Source organism: Calypte anna, chromosome 2 (genome assembly GCF_003957555.1).
Source record: "Calypte anna isolate BGI_N300 chromosome 2, bCalAnn1_v1.p, whole genome shotgun sequence".
Lineage (NCBI taxonomy): Eukaryota > Metazoa > Chordata > Aves > Apodiformes > Trochilidae > Calypte > Calypte anna.
The window spans coordinates 48,886,903-48,911,507 of NC_044245.1; the positions used below are offsets into that span (position 1 = coordinate 48,886,903).

Below are 24,605 nucleotides of genomic sequence, written 5' to 3' on the forward strand. Positions count from 1 at the left end.
AACTTGCATGTCTCAGTTTTGTGTTCCCTGTTCTAATACTGCATTATTTTATGATGTGTCTAATTTTGGTAATCCATCAAATAGCTTGTATGTGGTGCTGTTGCTTCTAAAAAATTGAGGATACAAGATGTGAAAGCAGGTTTCTTGCCTGTTCTGATGTGCTAGTGGATAGGGCATGGGGCTGCCTGCTTCTTGGGGGTTACCTGGAGCAGACCGTGTTCTGTATTTCATGAATTTATTGTATTTGTATAGCTTCATATTTGGTAGTGGGTTAGATTTGTCTGCTCTCAGGAGTACATCTAATGCTGAAACTTTTAAGGAAGGAGCATATGCACTAAGAGCTCTTCTGGGACCATCAGATGTCCCATGGTGGAGGACCTGAATGTTTTTTTGGCTTTTTAGACAAGGTGATTTCTTGCTGGAACTCCATCAGTTCAGCAGTATATGCTGTATGAACTACACACAGTGGCTGTTCCTAAACTGACAAGTAAATGTGCTTTAAAGCATGCCTACGGTACCGGTCCTACTTTTTCCCAGGAAAAGGAAGATTTCCTGTGGCATTTGACAGCACCCTGCCAGCCTTCCTGGACTACTTCCCATTGGGAACCAGGGCATGCAGCACTGCTGAGGAAAGGATGCAGATCTGACTCCCGTGTGTGATGAAGTCTGGGTGCTGTCCTGGGGAGAGGAAAGGCCACCAGTTCCCTTGACTGAGTGTGGCCATTAAAAGCAGAAAGATAGGTGGGGCAGGTAGTGTGGGTGGAAAAGGGGCTGCTGGAGCTGCTGACCCCGGGCTGTTACAGATGTGTTTTGGACAGGGGTAAGTTAGGAGGAGAGCTGAGGGTTGCTCTCTCTTGTTTCATCGATAAAGCTGCCTGTTCTGTTGCCTCATATCTTTAGATACACTGGATAAACTCTTAACTCGCTTTCTCTAAGACCAGAAAGTCTTGGGAGCACTGAGTTCCCTAGCAAGTCCCTTAGGATGGAAAGCTTGTAATAGTGTTACAATTCTTTTCTAGGAGAGGGGTTTTGTTTGGTTTTATTATCTTTCTTTGAGGAGACATTTAAGTGGTAAAGTTCCAAAGCCCATGTTTTATATCTGACTTGAACTATATGACTATAAAAATAAAGGGTTAAGTAATTGGAAAGACTGTCTAAAGTACACACTAGCATGAGGTGGAAAACAAACATGAACGTTTCAGTGTTTCAGGTTATTCTACCTTTTGAGAGACTAAGAGTTCAAATTTCACTAGCCTGGTTACAGTTTTCAAAGCAAACTTGAATGGATTTTCTTTCACGTCTGTAGCAACACAATAGACCTTGTGTAAGTGGCTGCTCTATAGATTTAGTGATACGGGAAAGTGAGGAAGTCCCAGCTTCAGGAAGTAGAAAGAGAAAATGTTGTGACCTACCCCTTTGTAATCCATAGATTTCCTTAGCTGTTGCTGTGTGTATGTAATGGATTTAAAAATATATATTTATATAAACACCATATATCTTTAGTCTACACATACATATTTTTATATCTATGCATATTATAGATAATTATTGAACATACACATTATTATATAGATATATGCATTATATTTAAAAATCTGTTGCTAGAGGTTAATAAATTACTGCATAGGCATTATTTTTACATGAGAGGGGTTCTTCACCTCCTACATCATGATCTGTTGGTTCTGTCCTACAAAAATGGAGAAAGTTTGTAATTTAAATCTTGTTAAGTCATTTAAATAATAAATTGTTTTCAGTGCTGGAAGGCTTATTATTCCTAGCTTTCATTTAACTGCATGCTGCAGTTGTTATGGTGATTCAGATTAAGTGAGTGCTGTGCTAGTTTTCTCTAGTTCTGGCTATGTTAAAAGTAATATATCAAGCAAACTGCTAAAACTCCTTACTGTGAGTTAGCTGCTGTTTAGTGTTACACACAATACTTAACATCCTTCTGCTGTTCTTTTTTACATGAGGAAGAATTGGTATTCTCAAAATTAAATGTGTTGAAATGATTCACGAAGGGAAAAGTTTCTAAATATGAATGTAATGTTTCTTCATTTGAAGCCTGTTGATGGAGTATAAGCAGTAGTAGAGATCACCAAAGCAATTGTTTGGAAAATACAATGGATTTGGTCCCTTTAAACTAGATTCTGCAACTTATTTAAAGCACCCTTGCCCCTACTGTAGTACTGTCATTCTAATGTCAGATTTTTTTGAGATTAAATTCTCCCCTCATTGAACCAATGGAAAAACTTTTTTTGGTCCAGTTTTGTAAAAATTTCTGGTCTGAAGAGAAATCTTTTAAAATACCCATATTAAAGAGAAAAGCTTGTATTGAGTGCTTTACACTGTGCTGAGTAAGAATGGTTAACTTGCATGTGGAGTAATTGAAACGTGACAATAGATGGGGTGGGGAGGATGGGGAGTTTATACTGGCTTGCCAGCACATTGTAAATTACCAGTTTTAGTGCTCACTGAGGATCTTACTTTTCCTGTGATTGCTAACACTTAACACTTCGCACAGATGAGGAAAACAACCTTACCCCAGTATTAAGTTCACCAGAAATTGACGCCAACTACCTGTCTAATGTTTGCATGTACCACTTCAGGTGGACATGCATGTGTTTTGGAAATTCTTTTTAAACCAGTGTCCTTATTTAACCTCTCTTCTGATTGTGTTCTTGTAATTTAGTAAAGACAATATCAGTGCATTTTTTAAAAAAAAAGGAAAACTGTCTTGTTAGTTTGTAAATGTTGGAGCTCAAGTAGATTTCCTTTTGCCTGCACTCACCTTTTCATATGAGGAGTCTAAGAATGTCTAATATATTTATTCTGTCTAGAAACTCCCTTTAAAGACACTAAACTTTAAAGACATGTTGCCTGCACTTAGTTTTCATTCGACAGATAGGCTAGAAATGTATCAGTAGGTGGTTTGCATCCAAACTGTGAGATGCAATTACAAATGGCATATAAAAGGTTAGTAAAAAACAAACCAAAATTACAGAAAAAAAAAAATATCAGTCCTAGAAATTCAATTTTACTTTGGTTTAGGGTTTTGTTTTAGTTTTAACTTAGTAATCCACAAGTTTTTAAAAGCTTTGTGTAGTGGAAGGCACCATTATTTATTCTCTACTCTATCACAAAGCAGTATCGTGTCTGAAATCCATCAAGAGTTATCTACTTACAGAATAAGGCAGTCTGAGCTGGCAGAAAGTATTGCCATCAATACCCCATTGACAGCCACAGTCAATATTTTCAGCTTTAATGAAGATCTCTGACAACTGAAAGAGTAAGAACTGAGTCGAGATTCTAGTTCATGCTTTATGTGGTTTATTCTGAAGTCTCTGAGGAGTTCAGTTTTGAATTTTTGTTGAGGACCCTTTTTTTTGTTGACAAAACCCCATAAAATGTGCTCTGGCAGTCAGCTCTGAAAACTTGCATGTATTTCACTTCTTTGTTCCCATTGACTACTGAGCTTTATTAGAAGACTATTTCTGGTATTTTCAGGCATTTTTTGTAATGCATATATGTATTAATGACAAAGGGGAAAATTGAAGTGCATGTTTTTACATGCACATCTGTGTGGATTTACATAAAAATGCATTGTATTTAAATAAAAAATGAGCTCTTTCTTCATTCTGTGAAAAGTGAGAAAAAGAGCTGTGAGGCAGGTCTCTTTGGTAGTCCCATTCCATCCTTCTGTTATGGTTGGTTTTAGGTTTAAAGTTGAAAATTATTTGAAAAAAATTTTTTTGAAGTTGCCTTAGGCAAGAACATTACACACACAAGCTGAGAGAGCAATTTTACTGAAGCTCCAATTTTAACAAAACTCAGAAGTGATAGAATTGAGATTCTCTCTGCCCTGTTATTACCACTTCTGTTACACGTGCTCTGCTCTGTTTCAAGATTTTCAAGAATTGTGGTGTTTAGTCTTTTTTTAAAGTTACTCAATATTGTTGTAATATTTGGGTTTTGAAATACTGTTTTTTCTATGCAGAGGATTCATAACTGCAGTTGGTGCAAGTCTGTAAATTGAACTGAGGAAATCAAGCATGATGCCTAGAAGATAAGAAATAGGGCAAGTTTCATCTGCATTTGTTCAGTCACCTGCAAGTTAGACTTAGACTTCTGAACTAGCTCTCTTCACAGGTGATGGAAAGAAATAGAGTACATGAATCATCCTGTGCAGGTGTCTGTTTTTTCTAACTATGCAGAGTGCTTAGGAAGATCTTGATTTTTTGATATGCAAGCTGATATGAATCCCACCTGCAGTGATAACTTGTGGAAAAACTTTACTTTGTTTTTTGAAGTTAAATCACTGGGAACTCTGCAGTCAGAGTTCTTCCACTGGAAGCCATTCTTCCACTGGAGTTGGAATTCAAACTGTTCAGTCAAATTAGTCAAAATTTAAACTGGACTCGAGCCAATTAGCTCGAGCCCCACGTTGGGTGCCCAGCTTGCCCTCCAATGGGGCAAGTAATCATCATGACTGCTGATGACTACTGTTTCATGTTTCTCCTGAGAAAAAGAGTCCAGGCAGAATAGGAGCACTACAGAAGTAGTGCAGTCAGAGGAGTGGTAGAAGGAGGATCTCCTGGGCATTGCATACTGTCCTTCCTGTTGGATTTTCCTTTTAATTTTTCATGCTTCTTTGTTACTTCCCCTCTTTCATATTGCCTCTGCAACACGAGGTGGTATTTATATGACTGCTGATTTATTAAACTGCACAAATGTGATTCTTCCTTAGAAATTAGGTTGCTTCCTACATTGATCCTCTCGGGGAAGGGAAGGAACAGAATGTCATAATGCAAATCAGATTTATCACAAAGTATATATATGAAATAGATTATTTAGGACCACTTAACAAATCTTAGTTCTGGTTTATCTAAGTTTTGCGATCCTTTCTTGCTCTACACACACACGAATACAGAAACTTGTATATTACAACAAATTTTTAACAGCAGATGACTAATACAAAGAAAGATGATCATCAGTGTCACTAATGGCTCTTCAGTTTTTTTAAGATTGGAACAATCAGTACCTGCAGAAATCCATGTTGCTGGGAGTGTCTGATAGAAGTTGAGGTTCTGATAGCATATTGTGAGCTAAAAGAGCAAAGTAGTTCTTCAGCAAATTTCATGCTAGTGAAAGAACACAGGAGCCAGATGTCTTAGCTCTATTCTGAACCTTAAAAAGGGGAGTATACATGTTTTTCAAATAGCTTAAACTGCCCTACCTTTCTTTACTTTAGCTTTGACTTCTAATTTATTATTTTGGTTAGAATGCAAAATACAAATGTAATTCTGTAAGTGCTTGGAAGTTATTATGTTCTAGATAACCTGTTTAGAGTTTTGTCTGCCAGGGATGATGCTTGAAGGTATTCACTGAAGTCTAAGGGACCCAGGTTTTCCTCTGTGTTCAAAAGAAAGATGCTCCTGCAGTGCTTGAATCTGAACCCCTCTGTATTGGCCATCTAGTGAAATAAAACACCTGAATCAGAATGTTTATGCTGATGCTTCTTGATTTTCTCTATGTTTTAAAACCTAGGAATTATGCTTTATTCGTTGCTAAGGTTACTCATTCTGTAAGAATGTAGAAACAATTATGTAAACAGTAGTTTTCAGTCAGCCAGTTTGAATCTGAACAGCAATCAGATTTTATGGTACAATTCTCTTCTGTGTTGCAGATATTTATATGAAACTTTTTAAAAATTTCTTGTAATCTGTGATTTGAAAAGGACAGCAGAGAATTCTCAGGATTTATGTCTGTACTAAGTGACAGGCAGTTTCTCTGCTCCTTGTGTAGATACTGATGCCAATATTTGTCTCTCCTTTGGAAGTCAGATGCTCTTCTGTTTTGCTTACTGGCATATTTTGCTTAAAAGGCTCTAAGGATTCTTTATAACTAATTACAAGTCAAGGTCTGGATTCTCTCCTACCCCTGCTGAAATGAATTCTTTTTCTATTGCATGTCTCTTTTTCCCCACTCCCTTGTGTAATTATTATTCGTATGTTACTTACTTTTAGCTCAGTTCTTCGGTAATTCACCAGACCTCTAGTTTTTTGTGTGTGTATATTTTCAAGATCTCTTCTATAATGCGAGAATAAGTAAACTTGAAATGCATTCAGCAAGTAGTAAGAATGACTTCTTGTGGCATTTTCTTGTCCTTTGTGGTTTTTTCCAAGTTGCCAACAATTGTAGAAAGAGTGACACCTTGTGTTCAGGTGAAGAATTTCACTTGATTTATTTCCCATTTTTTCTTCAGTTATCCTTTCCGGTGTTTTTATTGTATCGTCTATCACATGTGAAGAATTTTTGTATGCTTGTGCTGTCATGTTTTTTATTTTTCATTTATACATACATAGAAAATTTCCATGCATACATTGTACAGCTCACTAGTTTATCATTAAATGTCTTTCAAGAAAAGCTGCAGCATCATTAAGTAGTTTCTTTTTCTGACAAAGTTGTCCTTAGATTTTGTTCAGTCATCCAAGATGACAAACAAGCCTGGAAAAAAGAGTTTGTTATAGTGTCTGGAAACCCAGAGGGACCTTCATAGGAAAAGGAGATGAGGATAATACTGTGAAGATGCTGATTAGGGGGATCTGTGGTAGACATGTAGCATAATACAGGAAATAGAAAGGTTGTCTGTTTCTAGGAAAAACAGAGAAACAGCAAATAAATGAAAGGTGAAAACAGCAAGCAAGATCTCTTGAGGAAAGAAAATGGAGGTACTTTAGGCCAATTTGGAGAACACACTATGGTCAAGGACATAACACTATTTAAAAGCAGTGTTTTACTGTTATTACAGTTTCTGAGATTATTCAACATCTTGCAGGGTAAAATAGAGGCTTGCATTTGTTAGTGTTCCGTAGTCATGAGCACTTGAGGGGCTGAGAAGCCAAATCTAGTTTCAGGATGTGTTTGCTTCAGAAGTTTACCCTGTTGACATTGAAGGTGCAGCAATGTGCTGCTAGATACAGGGGAGAAGGTATTCAGCTGCTGGGTGATGTTTTCTGCTTGAAGATCTGTTTCATGTTTCTCCTGAGAAAAAGATTCCAGGCAGAATAGGAGCACTACAGAAGCCAAATCATCCCAGGGCCTGTGGGTTAAACCACACCTGAGTCAGTCAGTCTGTGGGTGCTTTGGAGGAAGAAACAAGTAATGCTAGTTTCTTCCTAAAATTTTATTTCATACTGTTGCTAAAGAAGAGGTACTAGGCTGAATCACAGAGCCTCGCTTGGTTGGTAACAGTAATGTATTCTCACTTTGCCTCCACTGTTTTTGTTTCCTTGTTTAGGTTGAATTTTCCTATCCTTCCCTAAAACCTGGAGAAGGACATGACAGCCACAGTTTACCAGAGGAATGGAAGTACTTGCCATTTCTTGCCTTACCAGATGGTGCTCACAACTATCAGGAAGGTAAGAAACAGAAGAGGAAATTATATGTGTTATAAAATATGTTATAATATGTATGTGTTAGTATGTGTTGAGCAACTAAAAGAGAAATCTAGATATCTGAACAGTTGATCAATGATTCATTTCACTATTAAGCTTCCTGTACTTTTCTTTTAAGCTGCAAGATGTGTTGGCAATTATGTTTCTTGAGAATTTAAAGAGAAAGTAGATTGTGAAGGTGTACCTTCTACATCAAGAAATTGTATGTCAATAAGAGTTTAAGGGTTACATATCACCTGTGCGTAGTACTAAACCAAAACAAGGCTACCAGATTTCTAAGAGGTTCTTTGTAGGGGAAATAAACTATTGAGTAAAACCTAATCCAGTTTTAAGGTAAGGGAAAAGTGATATTCTAAAATTCATCTGTGTAATCTATGTAGTCATGGTGATAGTATGGTTTTTTTTCCCCACTAATTTAGGGATTCTTAGAATGACATACAAGTCATTCAGTGTCTGTAGAATGACTTATATTGAAAACCAGCAATTGTAAAGGGAAAGAACAGGAACTTAAGTGTGGTTTTCAGCAGAGAAAATGATAATTTGACACACAGTTAACAGCAGGTTCACTATGGTTATTTTTTGTTGTTTTTCTTCAGTATTGCATTTATCTCTTTGTCTATCTGACAACAGTTCAGTTAATCACTGCAACATTTATATGCATCTTCAGGTTTCTTTCTGCAGAGCAGTGAACAAGGAAGTTGCTTAAAACAGGAAAATCACAGAAAATCTCTAGTTCTACTTTTCATAAGAAATTCTTCTTTTTTAACTTGAGGTACTTAGCTTCCTATTCTCCAGCTTCCAGAGACCTCACTTGGAAGCAAAGGAGTTTGTATCAAAGTAATCCTCTTCCTAGCAGCAATAAAAGTCTCTATGATTGTGCTCTAGGTAATGATTTTTGTTTAGTTTCTGCGTTATTAAATACAGAAGGTGAAGCAGGCTACACTGAAAACCAGGAAAATAATATTCATCTGCACTTATCTGTTCTCACTTGTCTCAAGTTAATGCTCAACTTTGAGCATTTTTATTACTGCACTAAAATGTTATCAGTGTGTATTGTTTTGTAATAAAATATGTATCCTTGTGTTTTGTAGGCAAGAATACACATGAACTTTAAATAGGCAAATATGTTTCAGACAATAGTTATATTTACTGTAACTATTAGATACCTGGTTTTTGAGTTTGAAAGTAAATCTTTCTGATAGTTGCATTTTTGCAAAGAGGATGACTTGGTACAGGAAATATCCTCAAAGGCTTTCTAAAACCCTAAGTGATCTCCGTAGTATAATCAAATTTGTTCCAGGGAGTAAGTGTTGTAACAGTCCCTGTTTCTGTTGGGATTTTTTCTTCTGTTCATTTTATAATTATGAAGCAAACAAACAAAGTTGGTTTCGAAACAGATTTCGCTTGTGTTCTGAGAGGCTGTCATAATGTCCTCCTTTACTTAGTATTTAGCAACTCTTTTGCAGTATTAGCAAGTGTGTGCATGTATATCTCAAGCCATAAAAGCCTTTCTTTTGTCATCTTTATATTATAGAGAGTTTTTCTTTTCATGTCACACTTGCCCAGAGATAGTAATTTTTTTGGTGTCAGACTGGGGCTCACAAAACCTTTTTGTTAGTATAGTGGTGCTGATGCATAGGTATCTCCTTTGGCAATTTAGTTGCTACTCTAATCTTTCAACTTTAGATCCTCCTTGGTGGTTTTTTCTTCTCTGTCTTCACTGCATTCACCTCCTTAGTGGTATCATATTCCAGCTGCAAACCTTGCCTCACAGTGCTTTGCCTTTGTTCCTCTGTATGGAATTTGAAGAGCAGCACACCTATAGGTTTCAATAGTGCTTCTCTGCTATCAGTAGCTGCTGCTGAGACCCTGTCAGTGGGCTTATAGGAGCTTTGTCAGACAACATGAGTCTGTTTTCAGAATATCCATGTTAGCAGAGCTGGAACTTCTCCTGCAATGCATCTTGCAATTTGGAAGCTGATTTGGGTGCAGGTATAGCTTTATAGACAACTTTTTCTTTCTTTTAAAGCCACAGGAAATAAGTGTTCCAGTATTTTCAGTATTAAAATTTGTATAAGTAAATGATGGTGAAAATAAAAATACTGAATTCTTGTTTGTGACTTGTGAAACAGTCTTTTCTTTTTCATAGATACTGTGTTTTTCCATTTGCCACCAAGATGTGGGGATCGAACCACAGTATATGGCGTCTCTTGTTATAGGCAAATTGAAGCAAAGGTAACGTTCTGAGTTGTGACTTATATTAGTGAAATAATAGGCTTGATGCATTAATGACCTTGAAATTCAATGATTTACATTTCACCAACAGTAAAATTGCATGATCAGCTTACATTTAAAAAATCTATGAAAATGTGCATGGTAAGTAGATACAGAACTTGAGAACTATTTCTTTCCCTTGTGTCAGCAGGCATATTGTGATCTTTTAAAACGTTCAGTGGAATTGAAAAATACAGTCTGGTTCTTGAGAGCTAATCCAAGCATCAGCAGCAAGTAGCAATATGAAGCTGACATCCAAGTCATGTTTCCAAGACAGTAGAAAAGTGGAAAAAGTTTGAATTTTTCCAGTGTGTGACCATGAAGAATTTTAGTGTATTTCCTGGGATCTGACAATGTAAGGATAGAGATATCTCTCTTCATCTACTGTCTTGCCAAAAGTACACTTGCAGAATAGACCAGAATCTTCCTGGTCATTGTAGTTGCCTACTGAAAGTGAACTTTTAGCATTAAAGCTGAAAAATTGGTTAGAGCTGCAGTGTGCACCTGACACAGTGAGGAAATCGTCCTTGATCTACTAGAGCCTCCACATACTGTCAGAAGTAGTAATGGTAGTATAACTATGGACTTACAATTGAGAAGTTATTAAAATTTCTTTAAAAATTACTCCCTTTTCTAGTGAAATGCCAAGAATCTGGAATACTATGTGAGTCTGAGTTTTAAATGAGTCTTGTATTCAGAAGATGTAAATTATGTACTCTGGTTTAGTGTTAATCATAACTTGATTGTATTTCAGGTTCCTGTTTATGTTGTAAGAGAAATGTTACACATGCAGATTTAAATTTCATTTCTTTTACACTAAATCCAGGTTGATTTAAGCTCACTCATTTTTCCATCTGCAGTACAGTCTGTACTGTGTTCTATGATTTAGAATCTTGTTCAATTTAACTATGGAATAACTTGGCTTTATTGTGCTCTTGTTTCCAGTTTATGTTGTTTAGTAACCAATTAAGAAGATAACTAGTTGTTTAAAATGAACTCTTTGGAACAAGCAGAACATAAACCAATGTGTTTTGTATGACAGCTCTGGCACTCTTTACCGTCTGTCCCTTCTGATGAGTGGGCTGCAGTCTGCACATTTGCTGTTTTGTAGTTAAATGAATCACTTGGCTGTAGTTCTGCTCCCACCCTTTCTGTGTCTGCTGCTAAGTGCTGGGAGCATTTAGTCTGGCTGAGAATGTAGTTGATTCTGCATATGATAACTCCTTTACTTTATGGATTGCTCAAACAAAATCCCTGAATATAAAGCAAACAATTTCTAGGTAAAGACTTTTCAGCCTGGTCTGTTTTCACAGATAGTGTCAGAGAAGAATGAGTGATGTTGTGGCTTCTCTTCTTTTTCATTACCCTGAGGTAAAAAGCCATTGCCTTTTTCTCATGCCAGTGGCCTCTAAACAGTCCTCTGCCTATTATCAGAGCTGTATTTGAGTCTTTGATGTGCCCAGTGAGATGAGAACACAAGGCTGACCTATCAGTGAGTGTTATGAAAGTTTTTACTGAGTAAGGACACATTATTGCATAATTTGGATATTCTGCCACTGGATGCATTTTAGGCAGTTTAGGCATTTTAGGATTTTGTTTAAATGGAAGAGTGATGTGTGGCCACTAGACCTGTGAAAAAATTATTTTTTTAACTGTATGTGGGTAAAAATACTGTAACCCTTCTCTTCCTTAGGCATTAAAAGTACGGCAAGCAGACATCACCCGAGAAACAGTGCAGAAAAGTGTCTGTGTTCTCAGTCAGCTGGTAAGAATGTTTAACTCCCCAAGCACTATCAAATAGCATATTAAAATTGTTTTCCATAATCTTATTTGGAACTTTTGGCTCCAAACATCTGCCTTTAAATCATTGCAGAAAACAGCAAATGACTGAAGTAAAATTGAAACATAAGGCTACGGCATTTTAATGAGCTGCCTTGAGCTGGTACCTCCTTGTAAGGGTAATTGTAAAAGTATCTGCCTGTTGTCAGGGACCAGGAGGATATCTAGTTGCACTTTTAATTGTTCTTAAGTGCTACTGACTATTTCATGTAGTAGGATTGAGAGGATTGGCCATTATAATAACTGGAGACAGTGGCTATTGACAGTTGTGGAAGAGGTTTTAAGATAGTCATGGATACAGCATGTGGATGTTTTGAAGAAGCATCTTGTATTTCTGTCTATTTAGAAAAAGCTATTGGTCACCAGGCAGGGAACAGAGATTTTTTCTGTGCTTAAAGCTGAAGACAGAACTGTTACTGGAGCTGCCTAAGCAGTGTTAAAGCAGGAAAGTACTTTTCCAGAAAGATGTTCAGTGATGTTCTGGTGTGTGCAAATAGAAAGAAAATAGAATTATCATAATTTAAAATGAGTGCAGGAGAAAAATGCTGTGAGTTTGCGACTCTCCATGGACTTTGTGTATAACAAGAATCGGAGAATCTTGAAGGATTTTCTTTGAATCTTGGATTTAAAATAAGTGACTGAATAACTTGTCTTTACTTTCTTTTATCTTTGCTTTTCTTCCAAGCCTTTGTATGGGCTACTTCAGGCAAAGCTGCAACTCATTACACACGCGTATTTTGAAGAAAAAGACTTCTCACAAATTTCAATTCTAAAGGTAACTTTTAAGTAAGAGCCGCACAGAAAACTGTCAGTGTGTAACTACAACCCTTAGTGTTTTTTTAATTACTGCTCAAATATTTCATTTGCATAGGTCGTTCAGATTCTCAGTTTTTGTCTTAACTTAATGTGAACTAAAGGAATTACTCTAATCTGGTAAAGGGTCAGCTTTCTGTTTTGTAATGAAATACAAGAATGAACATGACTTTCAGCCTGTATCTCTGTTGACTCCATTAGTGAAGTTTTACTTTCTAGAATAAGACATTGAAGTCCTTGAGTAAGTGCATTTTATTTATTCTGGGTTTTTTTTGTGTGGCCATGTGCCATTAACAGCTTCTGGTTTCTCCCCCCCACTTTATTCAAACTTTTACAGGAGCTGTATGATCATATGAATAGTTCCTTGGGCAGTACTTTGCTAGAAGGGTCACAAGTTTATCTCGGTAAGTGAATCTTTTTGTTCAAGCAGCAGGCACAGTAGATTAATCAGACCATTCCCTTCCTGAGATAATTTGTTCGTGTGCATTAACAGAATAAGCACCAGAGGACTGTATGCCTGCACAGTATTCCGTTATGCTGTTCTTTATTACTCAATTTAAGTGCCTATCAGATGTGGTGTTGCTTTCATAATAGGAGTTAGTTATATGTTGAAAGCCATGTTACCTCTTCACCTAAGACTGACAAGCAACTTCTTGGCTGCTTTTGGGAAACATTACTTTCTTAATTTTTAAATGGCACTCACTGGTGTGGGGTGCTCAAGCTTACCTCTACCTGTTATTTGGTATATCTCCCGTTTGATTCACTCTTGCTTGTGCTTTCTGAATTCACAGTGTAGTATTTACTTCAGTGTTTCCATATTGCCATCTGGCAGCCAACAAGAGTAACTGAGAGCATCACTACTCGCATTATTGTCTCTGTTGTAGGTTTAACTCTTGCTCCTGCTCAAAAGAAAGAATTTCTGCTCTTGAAACAATCAGGTTCACATAGAATGCATAGTGGCTGTCCCTCTCCCCCTAAAAAACAGTGACAAGAAGGAAGTTAATATCTCTAATGGCTATTAAACTGTAATGATTTTTCTCTTTTTGGTATCTCAGGTCTGTCTCCTCGGGATCTTGTTCTCCATTTTAGACACAAGGTAGGTTTTCTCAGCTACGTATGTAAGGTACAGCTCTTAGTTTGTGGAATAAACTGCTTTGTGAGGAAGTGAAAAAAAACAAACCAGGACAATGAAACCTGTCTAGTTGCACCTGAACTAGGATTAAAATGACTGTTTCCTAAATACTTCTGGTTACAGCCTCCTAATTTCCCTTCCCATTCTGTTTACATAACTTTAGTGAAATGAGTTCTCGACTGAGAAGTTTTGTCTGTCTGCTGGATTCCCTGGAGATGCCTCTGGGAGATACTTCTTTAGTCCTGTCCCAAAGTGCAAGTGATATCTCAGTTATGATCTTGTTTTTATTTCCTGCTTCTCATCAGATGAATATTATGGAACAAGATTTCTGAAGTCCATTCAGATGCAACTTGGAGCATTTTTCCAAGTATCATGTAATTTTTGCAGCAACTGCCATCATAGAACCTGAGGGGACTTGCACTTTTCCATTTTCCTAATGACTATTGAAACTTGAATTTGTACCTTGTAGCTAAGGTATAAACAGCATTAAGAATCTTTTATTATCTGGGAGGCATCAAGGAAACAAATACAAGAAATTGAATTTCACAGTGTATTTGCACCTGCTTAGTAAATTTTTGGGGTAGAACTCATTTTTGTTTCACTCCAAATGTCTTCCCCAGAAGCACCTGGGTTTTTATTTGAGTGCAGAGAGTCTGGACAGCCACTTCTCATCTATATGCCTAGAGTTAGGTGAGGTGAATGCTATTCTTGGTATTTTGCTGAATTACTTTCTGTATCTCTGTGGAGAAACTTTTAACCGGTGTACTGTGTAATTATGGAATTACACAACACATTTCTGATAAGTTCTGCATGATCCAAAAGAAAAAATTCTTGCTTGTGCAGGTTTTTCTGTGTGCATCTCAAATATTATTTTAAAATGAGTGCGTAGATGCAGAAAGGTACTGGAACACTGTTTTTACTAGTCAAATGTATTTGATTGTGTGACAGTTATGCAGTGATTAACATGAAATCTTGAATTTGAGATTCTGCTTGCATGGTATTCTTAATAAATGGCACCAGCTCATGCACCATGTTTTCCCTTTGTGTTTCTTTTTCAGGTCTTGATTCTTTTTAAATTGATTCTTCTAGAGAAAAAGGTAACGTGTTGTAGGCTGAGGCAGGTAATTGAAAAAGAAATTACATCATTAATTTTTTTCTATATGAACCTATTTAGAATATACCAATGAAAACCAAAATAAAACAAAGAAAAGTATCTGAAGCTGTATTATCAACATTGCATTTGTATATAAAATGGAAAATTATGCTTAGAGTAATTGTTGTGTATTGATGTATAACTTGCCTCTACTTTTGTTGTGTCTACACTTCTTGTTAAAAGTTGTCCCAGCTAGAATAACTAAAATTTGGTTAAACATGAGTGGAGAAGCTGAACACTGTAAGACAGGAATACAAATACATAATGCAAATAGGTACCTGTGTGAACAAATGTCTAGACAAGGGAGTGTGCAGCTTTACAGTAAGTAAAATTTTTCAATAAATAGAACTTCTGGTTCAGGCTTTATGTAGACACATCACATGAAAAGAGTGCTTCAAGCATCCGTCAGACCTGAATTGTGTGGACTCCTGCAGGTGATGGTATAAAGAGCTGTATCTGTTAGGACAGGCTAAACTCATAAATTGGTAAAAACTGTAGAATTCTAGTTTCATATTTTTCTTTGGGCTACCTTACTGCCTCAGAAGGGATGCTATTATAGCAGTTTAAGTGGAATATGCAAAAGGTACAACAGATTTGGCCTCGATAAATTTTGTTGGTTTTACCTGTATGTATTAATAACCTGGAACAAGATCCTCCACTGAAATTACTATGTATCAGCTCTCAGAAACACTTCTGCAGGAATTTTCGTTTATCTTGCTTTTCTAAATTTTTGTTTAGAGTTTTGTTTCAGTTTCCCAAATTCCACCTTTTCTTCATTGAGCCTGCTCTGTTACAACACAGTTTCCTCAGAGTACTGAGGAGTATTTGCATTTCCCATTAGCTGCAGCAGGAAAGTCAGTAGGACTTAATCTATAAGATAGCAAACCCTAGGTGTCTTTTTATTTAAAAAATAGAAATAGCAGCTTCTCCAAAGCTTTTGCACTTGCCATTTAATTTTCTAAGTTAGATGTACCTTGACAGTTCTAAGTATTTATTGATGAAAATAAATGACGTTTCTGCATTCAAAAGCCATATGCTAAAGACTGCTGTATTACAGGCTATGCAAAAGGTGTACTTGAGAAGACGTGATTATGACATAGTAGGAGTAAACATATAGAATATAAACATATGGAAATGTGTGTAATCATGACTTGATATGAAAGCTTTTACCCCAAAAATTACTTAGTACATTGTGAAAATCTGTAATACTTTATTGTTTTAAACATAAGTGAAAGCAATATTTTCCAGATAGGATTTTGTAAAATATCTCTAATCATCTGTTTAAAAACTTGTGATAGCATTTCACCAGGTACAACATTTGGTCATATATAAACTAAATACTTGACTGAGCTACAATGCTTTTCTGAAGCTGCTCAAACCACAAGACATAAATGCACAGGGAGGGGAACAAGGGTTTCCTGAGCATGTTCATATGACTCAGTCATATGAAACTGTTTTGAAAATAACTTGATGCTTATTGAATAAACCTGCAGGTTTTTGTTTTTCCCTAAGTTCAAGCAGGAAGAAAACACTTTCAATTTCAAAAGGAAGAGTTTTGGCTTTCTGACACTGCCTGTTTTCTTGCAGATGTTAAGGTTTTGGAATAACTGTGGGAATCTGTATGTTCAAAGGCCTTAAATAGAATATGCAAGAAGCCATTGGTAATGCCAATATTCTTTGAGCTGAAAAACATCTGAGTACCACAGAGACTGCTTTCTTCAATCCTCAGCAATTTCCACAGGCTAAAGGAATTTTTTTTCACCTCCCAGCTGTTGTTAGGCTGGAAGACTGCTTCCAGATGGGTGATCATTTGACTTTCTGATGCCAGGACCACCCAGTTTGCTGATGTAAATGTTGGAGGCCATCTAATGAGATTGGCAGGAGTAAGGAAGTGTGCATCCATATAGACAGAAAGATGGCAGAGGGACTGGATGGGACAGTAATAGTAAGCAGTGAGCTTAAGTAAGCAGTATGCCCAGACAAAAACCTAGCTTGGAATAGATTTCTTGAAAACAAGGTGGTACATTATAGGTTGAATTTTTTCAGTAGGCTTAAAAATAAATTTGGCTAGGAGTGCATGTTATCTGAGAATCTAAACCTCTAGGGCTATCACAGGGTTTCTGTTGTAGTTCATTCCTATTCTATCATGAGTCTTTCATACATGCATTACAGAGCAGCATCTTAAAAGCAATTAGACTTTTATTCTCATTGGAGTCAGCCCAGATTCTTTCCTCAGATAGGCTGCTTGTTCTTCTCATCATCCTTTTCTTCTGGCTGTTGCAATTTGAATTCACTTATTTCTCTTGAACAGAGAAAAAAGAAAAGTTTTACAAGATCATATAAGTAGTCTTCTTTCTAGTTGAAGTACCAGTAAGCATCATTTGGTGTGTTAAGACTGCACAGGTCTTTCTCTTGGTTCCATCAATTCGCTGGCTTTTAGACCTGCAAATAGTAGTGGAACACAAGTTATTATTCATCAGTCATTTCTAAAGTGTCTTTCTAGCTTACAGCAGAAATCTTCTATTAAGTCTAACTCTGCAAACTCGCATTTTTTATTTCATCATATACCCAGTCAGCTGGCCTGCAAAAGCAACCAGTTAGATCATTCTGAGTTCCTTTGCATTGTTGATTCCTTGTAATGCTCATGTATTTTTTTACTAGTGTTACACTGCCTGAGGATGTAAAAATGGCACTGTTTAACAAATTGACTTTCATGGGGGGTTTTGTGCTTTGGTTTAGGTTGTTTTGCTTTTAATTTCCTCCCCCCTCAGGCCTGTCTTGGAGGAATTCCAGTAGTAGTATTCAGTCTGTGTTGTCTCTTTCACTGTTAGTCTTTAACCCACCTCCATTTTGAATTCCTAACTAATTTACTAATTCCAGTCTCTCTGATTTAATTAAGGGGATTCTATTTTCCCATGTTATGCCGTAAGTGCTTTACCAAAATTAGTATCAGTCATGCCTTCTCTTTCAAAAAAATATTTTTTTAATCATAGGAAGATACCTGTAAGAAATACATGCTACATTTATCCTGTTTTTCATTTATCTGCATGCCTTTAATGTATTTTCTTAGAAGACTGTTTTTTGCATATGTTTCTGTCAGAATCCTGGAAGGGAAATGATTTGGGCTCTTTGATTTATAACAGAGGTTTTGAAGTACTACAAATGAACAAGAATTTATGTGGCATGCCAGGAACAACTATTTTCTGTCAGTCATTCAGGAACTGGATCAATTTAGAAAAAAATCTGAATGAGTGACAGAACAATTTGAATGACTGACAAGTATATCCTACATAAAGTTATACATAACATATATCTTATAATATTTTCAATACATAAGGATACAATAGATGGATTTAAATACTTAATTGTTGGAAGAGCTTTTTTTGATGAGCAGACTTTCTAAAATAACACAAAAAGCAGTTTGCATGTGCTCTTTGTCATTAGATGTGTTTTATTTTTCTCATTCTTTCATTCATTGTTCCCCTTCCCCACCCTTCTCTCTTCTGTCACCAGGTGCTGTTTTATATTTCTCCAGTAAATAGACTGGTGGGAGCTCTGATGACTGTTCTGTCACTCTTTCCTGGTAAGATGAGATATTTGGATTTCTTTTTATATGGTTTCTGGTGATAACTGGGACTGGATGTACTGTTTCATTTGGAAAACAACTTATGTGATAATACAGTTCTGTTGATATGTTGCCTGAAAAATGGGTGACTTGTATGCATGTCCATGTACTTACGTACACATTTCCTAATACTTACTGCTTGCACTCTGAGTTATTTCTTATGCTTTATTGGAGCCACTGGGTCTTCTGTATTGCCTGTGGGGAACATAGGTGGGCCCCTGAATATGTCACACACTTCTGTGAAATTTCTTAAAAAACAAAATTTAAAAACCTCTCTTGTCCTTTGGCCTGTGCTCTTCTAAAATACAACAAAACAGAACAAAAACCCCAAACAAAACCAAAACCCCTAATCTTGCCAATTTGTAGCTTCTAACCAGTCTTCTCAAAATGAAAACGATTATGGAAGGTTCTCTTGGAGATAAAATGTGGATATTGGTTTTTTAACACCCTTCTCCCTCACCCCCTCTGATAGTGTTCTAAAATGTGTTTTATATACTAGGTACACAAGACAACTTTGTTAATTTTTATTGACAAAATTTACTTATACTTCTACTGACTTGCTGATATTTATGCAAGCTATCACTTTCCAGGTATGATTGAACATGGTCTTACTGACTGCTCACAGTATAAACCAAGAAAGAGCATATCAGAGGATTCTGGCTTGCAGGAAAACACACCACGGTTAGATGACTCTGTGTCTGCTGCTGATACTTCAAATACAAACTTAAGAATGGGAGAGGGAGGCAGGAAGACAGCAGGAAACCACACACTGGAAGGTCAAAAAGCAAAAGTGCCTTTCTCCCCATTAGAGAAGACTTGCAATGGAGCTCAGTCCTCCAATGGTACAGTGCAGCGCTTGAAAGTTCCTTCTCGGGCTTCTCCAGCCTCCTCTGAAAGTGACTGGGAGACCTTAGATCCTAGTGTTTTGGAGGACTTGAATCTGAAAGAAGGTGAACATGAAACTACAGCATCAGAACAGGCTGGTAATCTTCCAAGTGAAGGCATGAGCTCAGAAAGCCTTCCAATCACTGTGCAGCCCCAAGCGAATACAGGACACGCGGTGCTTGCTCCAGGACTGATATCTGGATTAGAAGAGGACCAGTATGGTATGCCATTGGCTATTTTTACAAAGGTAAACACGTTGTTCATGGCATCTGGTAACTCACAGACACCTGTTTTTCAGAAGTGGCTAATAATTTTGGTTACCCAACTCCAAGTCGACAGTAGGGTACTTCAGACTCTGTAAGTACAGTTTCTGGCAAGTGACTTTTCTTAGGCAGGTGGAAAGTGTAAGGGAACATCTGAGAAGTGTGCTTGTATACACACACTTTCCACTTTCCTTTACATACATACTTGCAGTCCTACACAATGGCAATCTGCAACCCCTATGTGGCTAGTAAATAATATGTATCAGTAACTCTTGGGGTTTTTTTTACCCTGAAGAATTGTTGATCTAACCTGTATGGGGCAAGATCAGAGTACTCAAGCTACCTAAGATAAGATTACCTCAGAGTACCTAAACTAAGATTATGAACACTGTATCTTAGCTGACACCTAAACCTATGTTTTCCTCTTTTAATTTGCATATATATATATATATTTATAAATGTGTATATATGCACAAAATATATATGAATGTGTATACACACACACACATAAAATATATGAAATTTTACCCTTTTTTTTTTTTTTTACATGATGACTGTTCCTGGCTGCCTGTGACTTTTTCTGTGCACAGTACATTGATAAGATGCTGAATTGTGAGCTTGCTCTGATGCGTAACTGAACTCCAGGTATTTCGGTCTCTCTAAGGACTCTGATGGAGAGTCAGGGAGAATGCATCCATTTTAAAGAAAATTTTGCCAGTTAAAAAAGTTATGTAATATGGGTTTTTTAATTATTTTATTGTAATACCATTTAGATTAACATTTGCCCAGAAAGTAGAAGGTTCAGATTAATTTCCTCCAGCTGATGAGGTTCAAAATGGTGTGACTTCCTTTGGAGGTGCTTATTTGCATTTGCTTGCGTTTGAGCATCTCACAGTAACTTCCACTGGAAATAGTATGCTATGTGGGGCTCAGGCAAGCAGCTCAAATGTTACTGCCCTGTGTTGCTTTGTGTCACTGTTAGAAATGTTTTCTCAACAGACATTTGCAGTCTGGTATTTGTCCTTATGGTCTGTCTAATGAAAAGAATGGCCTGCAAATTCTATTTGATCTAGTTCTATTGAAAATACTAGATCAAAAGCAAGAAGAAAATAATTGATAAGGGAGCCTGTGAGTACAAACTCAGTTTGCTGCTAAGCTCCTAAAATAGGAAAGTAAACAATTTCAAGGAAGCTGATAGTTTCTACGTGTTTACTTTCTGTTCCATAAAGGCACTTTTCATTTGAGTTCATCCAGTGTAATTAAAGCAGAAAAGGCTTTACACATTTCTCAGTTATCACAAAAATGTAATTCAAAGTTAAAGTTTAACCACTTACTGGAAAGTTTAAATCTCTTTTAGATCTTTTGTCTCAGGGTTGTTTTATGCCATGCCACGTCAAGACTTGTAAATCTGACAAATTTGAATGTGAGGAGATTTTGCAGTATAGCATAATGCACTATTCAAGTATAACTGAGAGTAAGGAAAAATTGGTTGTGATACTTCCTCTTTAGTATCAGTTCTGTAAGATCTTGTATGCATTTCATTTGCACTTGTGGTGGCTAAATGCCAGCCAGCAGCTAAACACCACAGAACTGCTAACTCATTGCCTCTGCACAGAATGGGGAGAGAACCAGAAGAGTGAAAGAAACCTCACTTTTTGGGTTGAGATAAGTAAATTAATAAGTAATGCTAATGCCATGTGCACAAGCAAAGCAAAAGAAGGAAATTATTTCCTCCCTCACTTCCCCTTGGCACACAGCTGGTGTTTAGCCATCTCCAGGAAAGCAGGGCTCCATCACACCTGGTGGTTGCTTGGAGAGATAAATGTCATCACTCTGAACGTTCCCCCCTATCCTCCTTCTTCCCCCAGCTTCCTCCATCATATGGTGTGGAATATCTCTTTGGTCAATTGGGGTCAGCTGTCCCAGCTGTGTCCCCTCACAACTTCTTGTGCACCTCCAGCCTCCTCATTGATGGGTTAAGTAAGAAGCAAAAAAACTCCTTGACTCTGTGTAAGCACAGCTCAGCAGTAACTAAAACATCTCTGCATTATCCATTCTGTTTCCAGCACAAACCCAAAACACAGCCCCATACCAGCTACTATGAAGAAAATTAACTCTACTCCTGCCAAAACCAGAACAGCAGTCTTAAAAAGAATACAACACATTCATAACAATGAAAGCTTTTGTACCTAGAAACAAATGTGAATTTGGAAACTGATATTTGATACTTTAAATATTGAAAGATTTCCAAGAGTTTGCTACCTGAGTATACAGCAATTAAACCATCCCTTCCCAGTTTCTGAAGCCAGATTATTATTTTTTAATTTTCCATTTTAGGTTGGTGATTCTCTCAAAGCACTGTTGTTCCTTTGACACAGGCTGTTTGTTTTCAGCTGATAAGTGCTTGTCATCTGGAAAGCCATCCCTGCATCTAATGTAACAAAAGGGAATAGTTGTGCTCCTTCCTTCCATATGTTTCCAATTCCCATATACTGTGTTATAAAGTGTGTGTGCTCTTTGTCTGTAGCATGCCTCTAGCCCTTCTGGGTTTCTGCTAGTGAATACGTTGCTTTGTGCTTTATTCAATTGAACATCTGTAATTAGACTATAGTAATAGACTTCAGGGGTATGTTGATCCTACATTTAAAAATGTTAAAAATGACCAAGACTCAATATTCTGTGGTGCATGTGAGTGGAGCAGAGACTCCCCATGCACCCATGTTTTGCTCATTACAATTTCAATCTTATTAGTTAAATTAAACCATTAACAGAATATTGAGTCTCAGTCATTTTTAACAAAAAGAAATCACAATACCTACAGCTGCGTCTCAGTGATCTCTCAGTGACTTATCTCAAAGCCTTTTTTCAAAATGTTTGGGGTGTTTTTTAGTTACAATGTAGGATGTGCTAAAAAGCACGATGTATTGCTTTCTGTCCTGCTCTTAAAGCAGGCATGCATATGCTTCTTAAAAATTGATTGCTCTCTCTGGAGCCTGGAAGTCTCCACCTACAAAACGTGGACAGTGGTCTGTAGCTTTCCTGCATTGTGCACCTCAGGACTAGCAGAAGGCATCGTGGTGTGCAAGTGGAGAGGTGATTCTTTCTATTGGTGACTTGTCTCTGAACACACCTGAGACCTCAGTCTTGTTTTGTAGTGCTTATGCTGTTGCTCTGTAAACACAACTTGATTCCTGCCCTTTGCATTGTGTTTCAGTTTGAGTCCTGAGACTGAAAGGCAACACAGCCTCTTGAAAAATTTAATTCATGTAGAATCTGGCTGCCCTGCTTTGTAGATGTAATGCAGCAAAACAATAGGTAATCATGGCTGAAATTGTAATTACTGAAGTTCATGCTGGGTGGAATTTGCTGGCTCTTTTAAGAAAAAAATGTTAAATAAAAACTCTTCTTTTTGCCTTATGTTAATCCTCTGAATATCTCTGTTACTTTAGGGGTACCTTTGTTTGCCATACATGGCACTGCAGCAGCATCATCTCCTCTCAGATGTAACAGTCCGCGGCTTTGTTGCGGGAGCCACCAATATCCTGTTCCGTCAGCAGAAACATCTGAGTGATGCCATTGTGGAAGTATGAACCTTTGCATCTGAACCTCCTGAACTAGAGAGGAGGGAAAGGGGGGAAGCAGAGCTTGCATTTTAAATACAGCTTTAAAGTTTCAGGTTCACACCCAAATTTTGAATTGTATCTCTATTATATAAATTTGTTAAATTTGTATCATTTTTTTAGGGTAGGATTAGATAAACTGCAAAGCTAATAAGTTTTTCGTATATCCAGAATTTGCATTTGCAGGGCACTTCTTGAATTTTTATTTTGTTGCTGCTGTAATTTCACTTTTCGTGTCATGGCCTTTGTCATGACTTTGTAATAAGGTCATTAAAAAATAAATGCTTGCAGATGAGAAATGGACACAGTTGGATCATAAAGCACATTGCTGTTGACACCTTCTGATTTAATCAAGAGGCATAAGAATAGTATCTAAGTGTGTCAGTTCTAGTGAATAAGTACAACTATCTAATCAGCATTTAGTAACATAAGATAGCTACGTATAGGTAACCAGCTTAACAAACTGAAGTGATAATCAAAGAACTTGTAGGGGAATATATTGTGGGCACCAAATTTCCCCTGCCAAATACTAGCAAATAAGCAGGTTTTACTATGTGCCATTAAGATAAGATTCTGGTTATATCAGAGCAATATGTGACTTCCTGAGAACACCTAATTCATTATTTCTTTGAGCATGTATTTTTTCTTCTTGATATTTTAGGGCACTGTGGGTTTAGTTTTGGGTATCTGTATATAGTAGTATCGATAAGCAGTTTTCTTTAGATAAATTATTAACCTTGGAATTATTTCAAACAGATAGAAGATGCTCAGGTACAAATCCACGATCCAGAACTCCGCAAGATCCTCAACCCAACAACTGCTGACCTACGATTTGCAGATTACTTGGTGAAGCACGTAACTGAGAACAGAGATGATGTTTTCCTTGATGGCACAGGATGGGAAGGAGGAGATGAGTGGATCAGGGCTCAGTTCAGTGCTTATCTTCATGCACTTCTTGCTGCTGTGCTACAACCAGGTAGAACAGATACCTTGTCTAAGAACTGTGTAATAAGCACTTGCTTGGTTGCATTAAATGTGTGGCTCATCATTGGATTTCCCTCTGCCTCATATTTCATTTTAGGTTGCTTTTTTGCTTGTCCATGGCTGTCCTTCTCATTACTTCACAAGCTTATTACTAACTTTTACTCCATAGCCATATACATACTTTCTTCTTTGGCTGTCTCCTGGTTTTAATTAAGCTTTCTTCATAAGTTAAAGTACCTGAAACCCCATATATGATGAGATTTTCATGAAATTAGGTGTATTAAAGACTATTGCAACCTGAAGTTTTTGTCTAAACTCAGAGGGAATTCATATTCCATATTTTTGTGAATGAATGTAAAAGAAATAATTAGGATTCTATTTGTGGAAAAAGTTTAGTTTGCCCAGCACTGACCCTGGTAACTTCATCCTCAGCATGATTGTTTATTAACAGTTAATTTATTCAAATCTTGTTCTGTGGTATTTGTGAGAAAATATAGGATCGAGAACTTTTTTTTAAAGCAAATTAAATGCGAAGTTCTTTGACAGCTTGAATGTTCTAAGAT

General features: G+C 37.0%; 1 protein-coding gene across 3 annotated transcripts in view; it reads left to right on the forward strand.

Annotated features, from left to right (window-relative positions):
* The window catches only part of AVL9 (AVL9 cell migration associated), a 38,748-nt gene that overhangs the window by 7,438 nt on the left and 6,705 nt on the right, over positions 1 to 24,605 (forward strand). For all 3 annotated transcript variants that reach the window (XM_030446298.1, XM_030446299.1, XM_030446300.1), the window contains exons 2-12: positions 7,298 to 7,418; positions 9,604 to 9,689; positions 11,422 to 11,493; positions 12,253 to 12,342; positions 12,718 to 12,784; positions 13,436 to 13,476; positions 14,571 to 14,609; positions 18,179 to 18,248; positions 18,881 to 19,422; positions 22,888 to 23,022; positions 23,815 to 24,034. In XM_030446298.1, coding sequence (XP_030302158.1) covers positions 7,298 to 7,418; positions 9,604 to 9,689; positions 11,422 to 11,493; positions 12,253 to 12,342; positions 12,718 to 12,784; positions 13,436 to 13,476; positions 14,571 to 14,609; positions 18,179 to 18,248; positions 18,881 to 19,422; positions 22,888 to 23,022; positions 23,815 to 24,034 — 1,483 coding nt within the window. The remainder of the gene's footprint in view (positions 1 to 7,297; positions 7,419 to 9,603; positions 9,690 to 11,421; positions 11,494 to 12,252; positions 12,343 to 12,717; positions 12,785 to 13,435; positions 13,477 to 14,570; positions 14,610 to 18,178; positions 18,249 to 18,880; positions 19,423 to 22,887; positions 23,023 to 23,814; positions 24,035 to 24,605) is intronic.